General features: G+C 40.3%; 1 protein-coding gene across 34 annotated transcripts in view; it reads right to left on the bottom strand.

Moving 5' to 3' along the window:
* MAP4K4 (mitogen-activated protein kinase kinase kinase kinase 4) overlaps positions 1 to 18,181 on the bottom strand; it is a 189,309-nt gene extending 171,128 nt beyond the window's left edge. For 9 of the 34 annotated variants that reach the window (XM_040623601.1, XM_040623602.1, XM_040623628.1 and 6 more), the window contains exons 1-2: positions 18,013 to 18,178; positions 17,598 to 17,663 (exon numbers count right to left, since the gene is read on the bottom strand). In XM_040623601.1, the coding sequence (XP_040479535.1) occupies positions 17,598 to 17,663; positions 18,013 to 18,069 (123 nt within the window). In that variant the 5' untranslated portion in view covers positions 18,070 to 18,178. Of the gene's footprint in view, positions 1 to 17,597; positions 17,664 to 18,012 lie in introns of all 34 variants that reach the window. The other 25 variants (XM_040623608.1, XM_040623615.1, XM_040623605.1 and 22 more) reach the window with 8 other exon arrangements.
* Between the last annotated feature and the right edge of the window lie 525 nt (positions 18,182 to 18,706).

Raw genomic sequence — 18,706 nt, 5'->3', positions numbered from 1 at the left:
ATTTTGGTTTTACAGAAATTTCCGATTTATCAATCACTGAAGTTCAAGGCAAACTACTACTTCTTAGTGGTTCAGGGACAGAGTCTTGATCTTCCTTAAGAAACATTATTTCCCTATACTTTCCTGATAATAACAGGTATGCTACCCAGGTATAAAACTTGTACATATTCTGGAGTAAACTTTTTACAGTGAAATTTTTATAAGAAATGATAAAATAATCTAGATAGATTTATTTTATATCTAAAATATATTGGCTTAGTTCCTTAGATTTTTTCTTTTTTCCTCTTTTGTGCGTATGGTATTTTATTTATAGGGTCATCAAGATTCTGGAAGAATCATTATCAGATTATTCCTTAATGCATTTGCAGGAGTAAAAGGATTCAGGAGTATCTCTAGATGCTCTCTCACAAATATGTGCTTCAGAGTAGGGAATCCTACTATCTGTATGATAATAGACATATGTATGAACAGATACTAGCCTGCAAAATATTAAAGCTTTCAATCATGAGAGGAATAAGTTCCAATTCACAAAATGTTTGGCAATCACGAAAAAAGCTTCCTCCTTCCAAGTATGTGCTGAGGGTCGTCATTAGTAAAAAGAATAGCAAAATCAATAAGTACTTTTGAAGAACAAAGCTGGAGGACTGACTTCCCAATTTCAAAAATTACTACAAAGCTACAATAATCAAGACAGTATGGTAACTAGTATAGTATAACAAAGAGATCAACAGAATAGAATTAAAAGTCCAGAAATTTCAAAGAGTTCAGAAACCCTCCAATTCAAGGTCAACTGGTTTTCAACAAGTGTACAAAAAAAAAAAAAAAAAAGGAAAAAGAATAGTCCTTTCAACAAATGATGCTGGGATAACTGGATATTCACATGCTAATGAATGAAATTGCATCCCCGCTTCTGATCACGTACAACAATCAATTCAAAACAGATGAAAGAACTAAAATATGAGAGCTAAAACTATAAAGCTTAAAAGAAAACACAGAAGTAAATCTTCTAACCTTGGCTTAAGCAGTGGTTTCTTAGATATGATACCAAAAGCACCAGCAACAAAATAAATAGACAAACTGGAGTTACTCAAAATTAAAACTACTGTGCTTCAAAGGAGAACATCAAGAAAAGAAAAAGTCAATCCAAAGAATGGGAGAGAAATTCTGCAAGCCATATATCTGGCAAAGGATTTGTATTCAGAATACATTAAAAAAAAAAAAAAACAACTCTTAAAACTCAAATATTAAAATAACAACACAATTTTAAAATGTGTAAAGGATCTGAATAACCATTTTTCCAAAAAAGAAATTCACATGGTGAACAAGCACATGAAAAGATCCTGACTATTCTTAGTCGTCAGAGAAATCACATTAAAACCACCAAAATGAGAGATCACTAGGATGGCTACAAACAAAAACACAGATAATTACAAGTACTGGAAAGACAGTGAAGACACTGAAACCTTCATGCACTGTTGGTGGGAATGTAAAATATTACAGCTGCTTTGGTAAATAGTCCAGCAGGTCCTCTAAAGGTTAGAGTTCACAGGACCAAGTAATTCCACTCCCAGATATATATCCCAAGAGAAATAAAAACAGTCTACACAGAAACTTGTATAAAAATGTTCATATAGTAGCATTATTCCTAAAAGCCTAAAACTAAAAACAATCCACATGCCTACCAACTGATTAAGAGATAAAATGTGGTATATCCATACAATGGAATACTACTCTGCAATAAAAAGAAATGAAGTACCAATGCATACAACACGGATGAACCTTGAAAACATGGTAAGTGAATTAAGCCAGTCACAAAACACATACTGTTTTCTTTCCATTTATGTAACATGTCTAGAATAACTAAATCCATAAAGACAGAAAATAATTAGTGGTAATACCCTATGGTGTTAGGGAAGTGAGGTAGTCATAGGAGGGCTGTGGTAATGGGTTTCTTTTTACAGCGATGAAGGTGTTTAAAATGTGGCTATGACTGCACAACTCTGTGAATATGCTAAAAGCTACTGAATTGTACACTTTAAATGGGTGGATTAAATGGTATGTGAACTGTATCTCAAACTTTTTTTTTTACTGTTGTTTTTAAAATCCAATGTTCAGGGGCGCCTGGGTGGCTCAGTAGTTAAGCATCTGCCTTTGGCTCAGGGCGTGATCCCAGGGTCCTGGGATCGAGCCCCGAGTCAGGCTGCCTGCTCTGCTGGGAGCCTGCTTCTTCCTCTCCCACTCCCCCTGCTTGTGTTCCCTCTCTAGCTGACTGTCTCTCTCTCTGTCAAATAAATAAATAAAACCTTTTAAAAAAAAAAGTAAATAAAATAAAATCCAATGTTCAATGTTGTTCCCCTCCTACGTCCCACTACACCTATCAGAAAAGGGAGAAGAGTTGTTTCCACGGTTTGCCATGTTGCTTATGTCTCATAATGAATGAATAGTGAATAGAAAGACAGACTAGACCTACCACTGGACTTCCACTTCTGGCCAAGATGGAGTTAACAGGGGATGGAATTACCTTTCTATTGAAAACAACCAAAACAAACCCATACAAAATTCATGAACATTTTGGTTTTCAAGAGACTAGACATGAAGCAATGAAGGATAGTGATCCCTGATAGGAAACAAATGAAGTGAGCCATAGGACTGCCTGGCCTTACTCCTTTTATAAAGTTTTAGGGCATGGCACAAGAAGAGGAAACCCAAGCAGAGCCCAGCAGACTCCCTTAGTTGAGAACGAGCATAGAGTCTAGGTAGACTAAGATACCTAGAGTTCCAGGTGAGGGTACCAGAGATGAGATTCACACAAAAAAGAGAGAGAGAGAGAGAGAGAGAACTCCCAAGCTCTACAGAGGGATCCCAACATATTCAGCCAAGTTATGATCAACTCAAGCTGATCTTAAGAAAACTATCCAAGGCTGGGAGGGGAAAAAGAAAAAAAAAAAAAAACTATCCGAAAGGATTAGAAGGGAACAATGCAGGTGCTCGCCCAGCGATGGGAAAAGTACCTGTCCCACCAAACAAATGGAAAAACTCATATATCATGGGGAATTAAGCAGATTATCAGAAAGGTTTTGCCTAAGCAGCGGGGCATAATTAGAGCTAGACTGACCACTGCTCCAGAGCTCCTCAACAAAAATCATAAAAGACACAAGAGGACCAAATTATTTCCATACAAGTTAAATGCACCCCCAGACAAGAGCTCAAGGATACTTTATAGGAATACAAAAATACCAGCACCCAAAAAAGTAAAATTTATAATGTCCGGCATCCACTCAAAGATCACCAGGCAGAAACACATATCCAAAATGAGAAAAATCTACTGAAACTAATTCAATACTGACACAGATATTAGAATTACAGAAAAGGACATTAAAAGAGGTATATGTTTGAAAAGTTGAGACCTAGAAAATATTTTTTAAAGACCCAAATCTTCTCAAGATGAAAAATACAATATCTGAGATGAAAAATACACTAGATGGGGTTAATGGCAGAATCAAGGAAGAAAACTTAACAGCACAGCAGAAGAAACTAGCCAAAATGAAGCCCAAAAAGGAAAAAAGAAAATACATCAGTGAGCTGTGAAACAACTTCAAGTGGATTTGTAAACATGTACTGGGAGTTCCCAAGCCTAAGAAGAGAGAAGGGAGATGGTAAACAAAACAAAACAAAACTGAAGAAATACGAGCCGAGGATTTTCAAAATTTGATGAAACCTCCAAACCAAGATATTCACAAACCACAGCCACAAGAAATGTGAAGAAAGTACACCAAAACACATCACAATCAAACTGCTCAAAACCAGGGGTAAAGGGAAAATCTTAAAAATCAGAAAAAAATGACACACAGACACAAACACACACACACAGGAACATAACAGGGACAGCAGATTTCTCAATAGATACAATGCAAGTAAGAAGACTGTGGAGTCAGATCTCAAAAATACTGAAAGAAAGACAAAAACAAAACAAAACAAAACAAAACAAAAATCCAAACCAGCAACCTAGAATCCTATATAGAGCAAAAATATCTTCCAAAAATGAAGGCTCAAAAAAAGTTTTCAGACGTACAAACCTGAAAGAATTCACCAAAAGACCTGTACGACAAAAAAATAAAATAAATAAAAATAAAAAAATAAAGTTCTCCACACAGGAGGAAAATGGTACCAGAGAGAAATATGGATCTACAGAAGGAATGTAGAGTACTAGAAATGCTAAACACATGGGTACAAGTATAAGGGTTTTATTCTTACTCTTTATATCTTTTTAAAAGATAGCTGACTGTTTAAACAAAAATAACACCAACATATTTTAAGACTTATATATAGAAATAAAATGTGTAACAAAAAATACTATAATGCCAGGAAGGAGAATGAAAGTGATACTACTCTAATGCTCATACATTATACATAAAGTACCTCACTTGAAGGTAAACTGTGATAGGTGACAAGTGTGTACTATAAACTTAAAGCAGCCAAATAGAAGTTATAGCTAATAAACCAGAAAATGGAATCATAAAAACACTCAATTACTCCAAAAGAAAACAGCAAAAAGTGAAAAAGACAAGCTACCAATGAGACCAAGTCCTCAGTACTGAGAGCCAGAAAGAAATGAAACAGAGAATAAAATTAAAGTTCAGGGGGAAAAAATTACATAAATATTTAGGATTTTAAATCACATTTTTCATATAGTAAGTAAAAAAGGGAATATATATTTTCAGCTAACTGAATAGGAAACTAATAAAATGTCTAATTCAATCTTGGGGTTGATGACTGACAGAGGACTTGCTTGAAGAAAATAAAAAGAATTTCACACCTTGACAGTTAGCATCAGTAATTAAAAAGTCCTTTTTTCTAGTATGATTAGGGAAAGGTTAGAAATATTTCACTTGATGTTAAATTATTTTCAAAAAAAGCCCACAAAATCATTTTATTCAGGAGGCTCTGGAAAAGTAAATTATCTTTTATTATCAAAAAGCAAATACATAACACCTGAAAAGAAATGCAAAACTTCACCTTTTAAATCATTTCTTTGTATAACCTGAACTCCAGAAACTTGCTTAAAACTATTTGAATATCACAAAGCTGCACATCATTGTTCCTATTTTCCAGAATTTGCTTGCAGCCCTAAGATCAAGGGGACCAGCAGCTGAATAAAGTAGTCTCTCCCATGTGTATAGTGTAGGGCACAATGTGGCCTACTCTGGGCCATCCATTCACCAAATAGTCCAGATATTATTCCAGATGCTGCTCACAGGATACTCTGAAAGGTCCGATGAAAGCTCCTTCTCCACCCTACCTCTCTTATGCGGGATGTTAAGGGTACTAAATAGATAGCTGATAACCCCTAACTGATACAGGAGATGCAAAACAGTGATGAAAACCAAAAACAGCAGCAGATGTAGGATGCAAGGCCTCCCAAGAGGCAGATGGCTCAAGGCAAACTAAAAGGGGCCAGCAATTACCATAATCAATGGAACACTCCCCTTCCAATCTTTATTCAAAGTTCTATTAACCAAGATGATGAGTCATCAGCTCCACAGCAAAACAAGCCCACTGTTTCTTTGCTCCTCACCCATCTATGCCTGACCCAGAGAATCTGAATTTAAATCATAAAGCTTCATTGTATATATAACCATATCTACTTTAGCAGATCCAGCTTAGCTATACACTCCCATAGGCCCTGCTCTTCCCCATCTGCAATATCATCTTCTTAAAACTGCTTGCTTGCTATGTGCACCACAAGAACATAAGCTGACTAACTGCTCTCCTTGTTCATTGTCACCAGTGAGCAAGCCCCGCATGGTGCCTGGCACATACCCTGTACGCATTAAGTATCTGAGTAATAAATGATTGAAAGGAATCATGCCTCGCAGAGCAGGCTCTAAATTATCTACAGGCAATGAAACACAAAACAGATACTGAGCCCTCAAATCACTGAAGGGTAAAAAGTAAACATGCACAAGGTTTCCCTGTGAATTAAGGGAAGGAGCAACAAGAATGGATGAAAGACTGATGTACACAGAGAGAAGAGAAATGTTCTAATATGCGAAGTTCAAAGAGGAAAGACTCTGGAATTAAGGCATGCCCTAGCAGGTGAACGAATACATCCAATGAATTGTGCGTCACCTGAATGTACATCCTCAACCTCAGGCATGCCTAACCTGGGATCCCTAAAAATAAATTGTATGTCCCTGGGATGTACAGCCCTAACTCAGGTAATATTCAGTCTTTGACCTGAGATCTCAAAGCAGAATAATCATAAAACTACACAGCAGTTACACAGACAGAGTCTCAGAAAACCTGATGGGAGTGGGGGGAAGGGTCTGGTAGTCAACAGTATTCTGTTGCTATCATAAGCAGGTAAGAATGAAAGCTTTAAGCACAAGAATTTCCAAAAAGTATACATTATTAAATTTAATTAATTTTATTTTAAACTTTTTTTTAAGATTTTATTTATTTATTTGAGAGCAAGACAGAGACAGAGAGAGCATGAGCTTAGGGAGAGACAGAAGCAGACTTCCCACTGAGTAGGGAGCCTGATGTGGGACTTCATCCCAGGACCCTGGGATCATGACCTGAGCCAAAGGCAGCCACTTAAGTGGCTGAGCCACCCAGGTACCCCTAATTAATTTTATTTTAATGCATAAATCCCTAATAAAAGATATCATAAAAATATTTAGAAAGATGAGAAAAATACTCTAAAAGGTACACTTGAAGCAAATCACATGATTACTCATATTCCCCCATATAACATAACAAATCACTTATATTTAACTTGGTACACATCCTCTGGCCAAAGATAATAGATCCTGTTTTGTTTTGTTTTTTAAATCATGGTGAGTCAATAGCTTCTGCCCAGGATAAAAGAACACTCCTGTCATGAACATCACATGGCAAGTGGGCTGGCAATTGCACACTGGAATCCCCCCAAAAAATAGTGAGGAAGGAAAAACTGGTTTAGCCTCGTTCTTGTTACCAATGACCTCACTGATAGTGAACAGTTTGTCTTTACAGAGATAAGAAACTGTACTCATGTTTAAAGAAATGACTTAAACCCAGGGATGACTAATAATGAGAGTGGGAAAGGTACAGGCTTCCAGGGAAGCAGACAGACACACAGGATCATAGGAGGTGTTTGGCTGTACTGCTGAGAAATGAGAAGACAAGGCAGGTAAATCCCATCCCATTCTACATAAGGCTCCCAGGTGCAATCCCATTGCATAGCTCTTCTGAACAAGTCCAGAGTGCCAGGCCAAAACACCTACTGAATGCATTACTCAAACAGCCAGAAACTAGAAGCCCCAACAATGTCCATCAACTGGTAAACAGATAAACAAAACACAGCATTATCCATACAATGGAAAACTATTCAGCAATAAAAAGAAACAAAAACCATACTTAGCAGTGTGGATGAACCTCAAAAGCATTATGCAAAGTAAAAAAAAAGTAAACAGATGCCAGAGACTATGCACTGTATGATTCCATTTATATGAAATGCTCAAAAAAGGCAAATTTATAGAGGCAGCAAATAGATAAATGGTTGTCTGGGGCTCTGGGCTGGAATAGGGATTAACTGTAAGTGCGTATGAGGGATCTGGCTAGGATATGAAAATGTCCTAATACTGACCTGTGGTAATGGTGGCACCACTAGGCAAACTTACTAAAAATCACTGAAATGTAAGCTTGAAATGGGTGAATTTCATGATACATTAAAATGTACCTCAAGAAAGCTGTCAAAAAAAAAAAAAAACAACTCAACAAACCCATTGAACAAACTCCTCTCTCTCTTCAAGGCTTATTCAAAGCAGCAGCAGGAAGCAAGCCTCGTGATAACAGTGCACTGCTCTGCACCTTGCCTCACTTTCCCTCCTCCTCATCATCTCCCTGGGCTGGCATCTTCCAAATTAAGTATCAGTCCAGAGGTCATGCACTAAGGCACCGTTCTCCATATTGTTGTTGCTGCTGTTGTTGTTCTGGACGAAAAGGAGCAAATACCTGAGTAAAATGTAGGTTTAAAATCAAAGGTAAGTTTAAAATCAAAGATACAATAACTAGTTAACCTAATCCGCTGGACTGATCACAAGTCACAAGGGTTAATTCCCATGAAAATGACTATAAGGTAAATAAAGAATAAAGAGATAAAGGGGAAGAGATGACAGCAGAAATCACTTCTATCAGGTTTAGACAGCTAAAACTGGAAGGAGAGGTAATTCACTTAGTAAAGAGGAAAATGTTGCAACCTAAGTGCCTGCTTCAGGACACCAAGTGAGGCAATACGCCCCACAGAACTCTGAGAAGATCATCATTTGCAAGCAATTGATACCACGAAGTATAAAGTATATGGCTAAAATCCAGAGCACTGGTTTTTAGTGACTGAATGCCCCAGAACCTCTTTCTCGATCTCCCAGTCTAGTGACTATTTCACATCATACCATCCCCATACGAAACCAGAGGTTTAGTCTCTGAAGAACTGAAGGACAAATGCTCCAGATGAGAGGACATGAGACATAGTGCTGGCCACAGGCTTGAAAAGTTAAGATATTAGACTGCAGGACCTCCAGCCTCATTCCTCCACCCTGAACCTCAGAACTCCAATAAACAGATAGATAGGCCCTGGGAAGGAAGGCCTCTGAGTGTTCTTCTTGGAGAAACTGACCCCAAAGAAAAAACCTACAGGTAGTAAGTAGTGGGGTTCCCCATCCATGAGAACATACTGATCCCCACCTGCCCTCCCTACACTGAAGTACCACCAGTCAACGCCACCTGCCCATACATACTGAGCCTCCGATTCACTTCTACTGCCTTACTCTTAATTATGAGCAGAGTCATGAATCTCCGGTCACTTAATGAAAATCTTTAGCATTTAACAGAGACCAAACAGGAAAAATAAAATCTGGAAAAAGCAGGAAAAAATCCAGAAGCACAAGAAAACAACAAAAAACACCTAACAAAAAAACCTACACTCAATACCCTCAGATAGATGACATATATCCACAAGAGATTACATGCGGTTTTTAAAAACCAAAAAAAGGTATGAAGGAGGGCTGTTCATATAAATTAAAAATATGAAGTTAAAAGCCCAATAGAAATATTGAAATCTGTAAGCCAAAGACATCTCATAATAATAGGGCAAAAAGAACCCCCACCTCCAAAAAAAAGCAAAGGAGAAGATAAGAAAATAAATTGAAGAGGTGACTAAGAGAACTTCTGGAAAGAGAAAACAGAAAAGTTGGAGGGGAGAACAAAAATATTCCCCAGGAAAAAAAAGGACATCTCCAGATAAAAGAATTAAGTACTCAGAACAGTGAATGACGATGAAGGATAGGATACTCATGTAGGTTTAAAATCAAAGACAAGTTTAAAATCAAAGATACAATAACTAGTTAACTTCTAACCCGCTGGACTGATCACAAGTCAGGAGGGTTAATTCCCATGAAAATGACTGTAAGGTAAATAAAGAATAAAGAGATAAAGGGGATAAAATCTAAGATAAAAATCTAAGATAAATCTTAGATAAAATCTAAGAACACCAGGAATAAATAGAAAATGCTAAAAGCTTCTCTAAAGAAGTTTAAAACAGATCATACTCAAACAAAAGAGCAATGTCTTAAAATTCCAAGGGAAAAATAGGTGTTTAACCTAGAATATTTTCTACCAAATTACATAAAAATCCATTGCAAAAGAAAAACAAAGACATTTTCAGCCATCCAAAGGACTTCGAACCTTTACATGCCATGCACCCTTTCTTACAAAGCTACTACAGGATGTGCTTCAGTAAATAACGTAGCAAATCCAAAAAGAAGACTATCGTATCCAGGAAACAGAAATGATCCAAGGGAACAGTTATGTACCAGGTCTAAGGGGCAACCATACCTGGCCAGCTCTGAGGTACCTCTTGGGAGAAAAAAAAAGTGGAATCAATAGGTTATCTAAAACAAAAAAAAATCCTCTCACGTATTTAAGCATTTGGAAAAACTGTTGCTAAAGGCTTAACTTTGCTGGGCGTTTTAGGTACTTTTCAGGGCATTTGGGAGAGAAAGTAATCACAGGTATACAGAAAACTAAGCAAATGAAAAAGTATGTCAATGTAAGGGGGAAGGGATGTTTAAAAAAGGAAATATAATCATATTAGACTGTGTGGTTCAGAGATAAATGGTATTTACACAGTCACGATAATATAAACAATTATCATCTTAACCCAAAATCATGATATATGTACTCATTTAAGGGAGGAGGTGAGTTTAAGAGCTAATCTTCAACTACTGCAGAAGTTCAAAAACTGTAGTTCAACAACTGTAACTACTATTACAAGAAGTCAACAAACGCATAAAACTGATAAATCAACAAATAGCCACATGAGCACAGAATTTAAAAATACGGAAGTAAATTTCAGCGATGGCAACTAAAAACTGAAAATAGATGCCCTCCTGCGAATAGGAAAACTCCAAGGTCTAATAGGAGAATTTCAGTATCATTTGGCTACAACCATATGCATTCATAACTTTGATATGTTCTTAAAGCCCTATTTATCATAAAATGTAAAGAAACTTTTTAAGTCATAATGCAAAAGTGTGGGGTTTTTTTCCATTATTTAAATTTAATAGGACAACTGTCAGCATCAGGCCCTATCTGAGATAGTTACAATGCCCCAGGGCTCAAAGGCAAATTAAGCACCAAGCTGTGGGCAGCATGTGCTCTGGGCTCCCTACTTCTCCAGGATGGGAGAACACCTGCTAGGCTTGGACAATGGCCCCAATTCTCCAGCTTGCTGATGCAACATATCAACCCAAAGGCTTATGAAGAGCCCTGAGCACAGAATCAATCCTGCCAGTTCAGTGCTCCTCAAAGTGTGGTATGCTGACTAGGGTACACAAGGAGACCATTTCAGAAACTGAGAAAAACTGTAAAAACTTTTATAGCGATTTAACAACATAACATTACAGTTTTTCATTCTAATAATAAAAAGACAGGCTGGTATTTTGTGTGTCTACTTTCTTCTTTCACTTTTCTAGTCATTTGTTTGTACTGAATTTTACAGGACAAAGAAACCCTCAGAGGCTGAAAAAGCGCACTTGAAGTCTGAGCCAGTTCACGTGCTAGTGCATGTGCTATGTCTAAATGCAAGCATGCTGGGCAGAGGCCCTGGGGAGACAAGAGACATTACTGGATTTACAGTGGATATTACATGCTTGGCATTTTATGTCCATCCCCTGTCCTTCCTGAGTTCCTTAGCAGGTTGACCTCAGCAAGGAAGAATGTCCAAGAATCTAAGCAAACTGCCTGTTTTGTTCACCACTGTATGTATATACCCAACATGCAGAACAGTGCCAAGGGCCCACTTGGGTAAGAGCACAGTGAGAACCGGAAGTGGCATGAAACCAACCCTGAATGGTTAATCGTCCTGCATCTTGTCTCCCCAACTTAGTTCTGAGCTCCTCATAATGCCACACAGATGTCAGGGTTTCCAAAAGTCATAAAACTTATCTGTCCTTTCTTCTGAAACTCTCATAGAAAACACTGCCTCCCAACTCAGGGCCTCCCACATCACTTCTCTTCTGAATAATGCCAGCAGACTTTTATTACTGAACCAGCCTCCTAACAGAATATCATATTCTGTCCAGTGAACAGTCGTATAGTACAATAAAACATAAGAGCATATGACTGCCACACTGGCCACTGGCAATACATCACCTGGCCTTCTCTGTTCTTCTCCTAGCCATCTCTCCATATGTCCAAAATATTTATGTTGACTCAACTCTGGTGTTATCATGTTATGAGAGCAAAATAAACTGCCAACCAAATCTTCCAAAAGCTAAATAAGCACTTGGAAATCTCCATCCTGATCATAAATTGGTCCCAAATTAAATATTAAATATATTTTAATACTTTAACACTGGCAATTCACTCTAGTATTGTAAGAAACCAACTTGAATTCACGAAAAATCTGCTTGTAGTAACTATTCAAAGCAATTACTTGCAAGTAGTTAATCAGATGATCTGCGATCACTATCTGTGAAAGTTTTTAAAGCACTGATTTCACAAGGTAAGACGGTGACATAAAATTGTTTCAACCCTTAAAATTATCAGAAATTCTAAGTACTGTTTGATTTTAAGAACTTACTGTGGAATAAGCCCTTGCCTCAAATATAGTCAACTGTCATGGGGTCTGCACTTGTGTAGAATGTCCATAACAGACCCATATATAAGATGGGGAGTGAGCCTTCCAGGTTATCACATATTAAGGCTGCCCTCTGGTCAACAGCTGTGCTCCAGTGTCTGGACAAACTGGGTCTGAAAGCAGTACACCTGTGCAGTTATTTAAATATTCTATTGCTGTCTACCAATTTTTTAAAATGATGGGATATAGAAAAATGAAAGCACTGATACTAATGATAGGAAGCACAGGCATCATAAACTTAAAACAGCTCAAGAGATGGAAAACATCTGATGCCCTCAGAGTAGACAATCTCTTGGCTTAAGCAGCTGTTCGTGACCAGATGACCAAGTATTTACTAATAAAGCAAAGAAACAAAATAAAAAACCATGGATGAAATTCATGTCAAAGCATCCATCTTCAGTTTATAGTATTTTTAGTTCCCTGGGAATGAAACTCCTCAGATGATTATTCCTTGGCTTAGTAACACACCTGTTCAGGGATGCATTATTTCAAAAGTAGGATGTATTACTTCAAAGTCTTTGCCCTGCTAGTATCAGTCCACAAAATCCACAAACACACACAGTGCACCAGAAGTGCCCCCAGATAATACTTTTGGATTATCTCAATATGTAGGAATATACATATACCCAAAACTGGCTAAGAAAAAAAGGCAAAACTACAAGTTTGCAGCTATGCAAATGAACATTTATTTATTAGAAAGTTTCAAGCAATAAGAAATTTTAAAACGACCATGAGTAGGATTTTATCTGGTGGTTGGATTTTCTGTTACGCTTTTATTTTGTGATTTTATTTAACTGAAAAGTTTTGGAAATTTGGGGCTGATATCTTTTAGGAGAGCTACAAACCAATAAGTGTTCAATGGGATTGGCTTCCTCCCACCTTACCCAAGTCCAGAATTCTTCTAGCATGAAAGAGCCCTACGTCTTAGAACAAGTCTGTACATGCCACTCAGTGGCAATTCAAGCCTCCTCGTAATGAAAACATTAAGTTCCTCAAAATTCATTTTGCCCCACTGGATGTCTTTACCTACAGTCACGAAAAAGAGATGCTACACTTAAGGGATAACATTTAGAGAGGCCCCTCACAAAAGTTTAAGTGTTTGATCAAAAATGTTAGACTATTTTTAAAAGACATACAATTTATATAGAACTTTACTGCTGAGCAATCGAAAGTAATTTTAGCATTTTCACAGTTCCCAAGGCTCCTCCTAATCCAGTGCACAAACAGTGTACCCATTTAAAGGGCCACACCAAAGCTTGCAGAGAATGACTGAATTTAGCAGGTTGACCTCAGCAAGGAAGAATGTCCAAGAATCTAGCCCAACACTCTTCCTCTCTACTGCCACTGCTACTGCCCTGCCCCAGCCTTTACCTCCTCTCTTCTGGACCATTGTCCTAGGCCAACCATCTTACCTGCTCCTTCCCCAAACATCATCTGATCAGGTTTCTTACTCCCAGCGGTCTCCAAACCCAACAAAATTTTCAATGACCCCTCAATACTCATAGAATGACATCCCTCCTTAACCCATGAGCAAATAACCTCTCCTCAGATGCCCACTACTCCCTAAACCTCCTGTCATTCCCAAAGAGGTCACACTTGGTCCTTCTGTCACCACACCCCTCCCCTTTCTTCAGTAAATGAGGGGGACAGCCTTAGCACCATGCCCTAAACAGCAGCAAACTCTCACTGTTGCTTCTGCTTACCATCTTTGGGCCCAGAATACTCTCCTCCTCATCTTCCAAGGTTTACAGCCTACCTTTCCTCCAAAGAAAGGGTCAGACAGGGTCAAGATGCTCAATCCTCCAAAAAGCTTGCCATCCTTCCTGTGAGCAAGCCCTAACCCCAGACATTGTACCTGCTGGATTCTAAACTCCCTAACTTCCCCTCTTACTACCTGCAGTACCTTTCCAGATGTAGGATTTTCCTTCTCCTAGTCAGGACATTTGGAACACTAGTCATTGTATGCTCACAAAATACAAAATAGCAGGGTAATCATAACCCCAAGGAAAAACAAAAATGGTAAAAAAAATATTAAAAATAACAAAACCCAATATAACACAAAAACCTTATTTTTTCTGGTTTTGTTTTTCAGTCACTGGCCCCCTTTGATGAAAATAATTAATATTCACTAGATTTACTTAACATGCACAAGATAAACACTTTGTTATAAATAGATGGTATTCTGAATGAAACCTTGTAAACTGAAATTCACAGTATTTTTCTCAAATTTTAATTTGTGAGTATCCTTCCCAGTGATCCCTTAGAAACCTAATGCAAAAAATACATTTCTCTAGGGGCGCCTGGGTGGCACAGCGGTTAAGCGTCTGCCTTCAGCTCAGGGCGTGATCCCGGCGTTATGGGATCGAGCCCCACATCAGGCTCCTCCGCTATGAGCCTGCTTCTTCCTCCCCCACTCCCCCTGCTTGTGTTCCCTCTCTCGCTGGCTGTCTCTATCTCTGCCAAATAAATAAAATCTTAAAAAAAAAAAATGCATTTCTCTAAATAGAACATACTCTACTCTGTTTCAACTCTTTTCTTTAAAGATAGTTATATGCTGTTCAACTACACCCAAACTATTTACCAATTTTGTCACAGATAGAGAAAATTATAAACCACCCCCCAAAAAAGCCACTTTCATAAAACACAGCAAAACCCAGAAAACTCCCTGTTTTTACTCATTCGCCTCACATAAATACAGCCTTCTCAAAATAAGAAACCACAATCACTAAAAAATAAAAAGCTCATAGAAAAAACAGAAAATAGAAGATCTAGCAATGAAACAAATTAGGGCTACAGGTTGTTCAGCTTAAAAGTATTTTACCTGAAGTTATGTTAAGAAAAAAAGCTTCTCTATAAACAACTTATCACAAATATTTTCCCAACTCAGATGCTATTCACACTAGATGTTTAATAATAAATAAATGCTAGTATTAATAATCTAATCCCAAAAGCACCACATGCAAATCATGCCAACAAATCCCAAATAAACTCCTCTGCATAATATAAATCATTCTAGAAATTAGACATTGAAAAGGAGATGCAAATGAAGATGTTAACAGCTTCTCCTATTTCTACCATCTACCAAGACTGAACTTCCCAGTATCCATAAATATTGTGATGTAAGAAAACATCTATGAAAAATCAGGAAAACCTTAAGACTGAATATTTAATCCTATGGAATTAACTTTTTAGGTGTCAGAATGGCATTGTGATTATCTGAAAAACAAAAACGATACACACTTAGGTATTTATGGGTGAAATGTTATCTAGGCTTTAACCTTAAAATACTAACGGAGAAAGACTATAGATGAAACCAGATCAGTCATGTGCTGACTAACTGTTAAATGGGGTGATCTACTCTCTCTCTTTGTGTACGTTTGAAATCTTCCAGAATAAAATAGAACTGCTGGTGAGCAAAATCTTAGGCACTATTTTGTGCTTGTATGCCACTTTTGCAGATTTCTTAATTTGTTAGGTTTGCATAATTTGAGAATTTCTTCTCAACTGTACAGACTTTGTAGTCAGAGAGCTGTGTCACCGCCAGTATCCCAAATGCTTCCCAACTGCACCGCTCAGCAAATCTATTTCAAAAGCTTGGGGGAAGGAGGGGATGGAACCAAAGGAAAAGAAGAGGGGGAAAAATTTAACAATGAACCTGCCTAAACTGTTACCATAAAGAACTCCCACCTCTTAAAGCCACATAATACACATTCAGGTTTCATCCTTTTTTTTTAATGGGTTTAAAAATGGACTGTTGGCTTCTAGTTCACTTCACTACTCTTCACATCCATCCATGCTGACCGAGGAAGATACAAACAATCCAACTACTGTGTAACCAGGTCAAAATAAGCTTTGGCTAACTCACTTGGAAGAGTACACTCACCACTTAGATTTGGCCAGAAAAACTGGGTTAGAAAAAAACCGACTGGGGCTTAAACAAACACCGGGGCTGCGGAGAATGTCTTAGAGCCAGTTACCAGGCCACTCACTGAGTTGCAACACAATCTTCTCCAAAATTTTCCAAAGGCTTCCAAATTCAGTTGAGCCCAGCAGGCTGAGTTAACAGGGCTTCCTTTCAAATTCAAAAATCTGGCCCCAGCCCCAACAGTTAACCAACAAAACACATGCTAATTCACTTGAGATCACCTAAGAATACTGACTCAAGTTCAGACCACAGGCCGGTACACGGCCCGCGGTACACAGCCCAGGCCAGGGGAAGTTGGGGCCGGGGCGAGGCATTCAAGGGATAGATGAACCTTATTCATACGGCATAAAAGAGACAATAGGATCCACACTTAATTTGGCCTAAGAAAATGTCTACAGTCAGCTTCCAATCCCCTCCCTCCATTTTTAATGAGACAATGACAATTCTTCATGGTGAACCACAAAGCCCTGCTTCTTAAGATATTTTTTTCTAGCCCCTTGTATCCACTCTAACAGCCAGAAAACACCCCCAGTGCAGATTACTTTTAGAAAACATTTAGCAATAAGTAAATCAGGACAGGGGAAATTTAACATTCTGTTTCAGATCTTCAAGGCCTAAGCCTCCATTACCTACCTACGGCTCTTTCAGAAGCTCTAGAATGTGCTCTGAATAAAATGAACAGCACTACTGTTAGTCACATCAGGTGTCAGCTACTCAGAGCAGACTCATAGTCTCCAGATTTGTGAGTTTCATTTACCGTTGGGGGGCGGGTGTTAAAAAAAAAAAAAAGAGAGAGAGACAGGCCTGGGGTGGGTGTGAAATCTGGGCATCCTCTTGACTCCTCACTCTCCCTCATCTCTGTTTCAATTACACACCTGTCAAACAGGTTATTCCTGGAATTCAGATTTTATAATCCTCATGCTGTAATTCTTGCTGCTCCTGGTGCCCAAACACACACCCCTCCCTGCTTCCCCAAAATACGTATGCATCCATCAGCAGCATGTATGATAGAGTTAAGAAGCAGTCCCAGGTAACACCAAACTCCTCACCTTGAGCACTTGGCAAACATTAAAACGAGGCAACACGATGACAATTTTCAAGAAGGCCAAGGCAATGGTTTAGGATAATCATAGGCCAGGTCTGCCTATACTGAATTTTAATTCACACACATAAACTCAGAGGGCCGGAACTGGGGAAAACGAAAGAATTAAGATTGCCTTATGAAAAAATGTTTTCCCATTTTACTGAAGAAAAGTGCATGCCTAAGAGCGTAGCTTATTTCCTTATCTCAAAGCCAGGAAATGAGTGAGGTCTTTTAAGGCTAGCCTGAATATAAACCCCTGTTTAAAAACAGAGGGACTGCAAGGCAAAACCCAACTTTGGCCAAGTGGCGTGGTCTCCACTCAGCAGCGTGTTTATCACCCATGTCCTCGTCCCCCAACAAGAAGTTTCAACGTGCCACGGGAAACAAAGACGGCGCCTCACACCGACCTTATAGACTTGTCCATAGGTGCCATTTCCAACCACTTCCACCAGCTCAAAAATCCCAGCAGGATCCTAGAGAAGAGGGGAGGGGTTAGAATTTAAAAGCAGCACAACAATGAATAAATAAAGCGGAGCAGTTGGAGAGAAAGGGCGATTGCAAACCGGGCGGGCTTCGCCCCGCGCGGTCCCCCAGCGTCCGAGGGCCGCGCCCGGGGCGCGCGGGGCGCGGCGGGGTGGGGGCGTCGGCGGAGGGTCGCGCCCCGCCGCCCGGTACATGCCGACGCAGACAGACAAAGGGGCCGCCGCGCCCGAGGCTCTGCCCGCGGCGGCGCCCGAGCGCCCGAGCGCCCGGCGGGCCGGGGCGCGGCCCCGGCTCCCCGCTCCCGGCGCGCCCGCCGTGGGGCCCGTCGTGGCCACTCACCCGCAGGGAGGAGAGGTCGATGTCCACTAGACTTTTTGCAGGGGAGTCGTTCGCCATTTTCCCTTTTTGCCACCAAACAAAATAGTACCAATAAATATGTTTCTCTATTTATTTCCGTCACAGGCCAGGCCGCCGACGGCGCCTCCTCGCACGGGAGCGGGCGGCCGGGACTCCGCCTCGCGAGGCCGGGGCGGCGGCGGCGGCGGCGGCGGCGGCGGGCTGGTTCGGCTCGGCCGGCCCGGCCGCGCGCGGAGGGCGGACGGAGCGTGCGGTGGCGGCGGCGGCGGCGCTCACACCATGGCGCGGGGCGGCCGTCAGGCCCCCGGGCGTCGCCCGCCGCCTCAGGCCCCGGCGCCCGCGCCCCGCGCCGCGCGCCTGGAGGACGGGCCCGGAGCGTGGGGCCGCGGCGCCGCCGAGAGTTGAGCGAGTGAGCGCGAGGCAGCGAGACAAAGATAACCCGGGAGGCGGGGGCGGAGGCGGGGAGGGAGGCGGGGAGGGAGGGGGCGGCGGCGGCGGCGAGGGAGGAGGAGAAACGGGACACCGAAAATATATTCTGAGGAGAGAGAAAACAGCTCCCCCTCTCCTTCCCCGGCAGGAAAAACGAGCGGAAACGCACTCCCAGCCCGAGCCCCGCTGGGGAGGGCGCGGGGCGAGCCGCCCGCGCGGCGTGAATATTCAGCAGGGGTGGGGCCCG

This window comes from Ursus maritimus, unplaced genomic scaffold (assembly GCF_017311325.1).
Source record: "Ursus maritimus isolate PB19 unplaced genomic scaffold, ASM1731132v1 scaffold_6, whole genome shotgun sequence".
Classification (NCBI taxonomy): domain Eukaryota; kingdom Metazoa; phylum Chordata; class Mammalia; order Carnivora; family Ursidae; genus Ursus; species Ursus maritimus.
The sequence above is the reverse complement of the archived record's forward strand: the minus strand, read 5'-3'. Positions and strand labels throughout refer to the sequence as shown.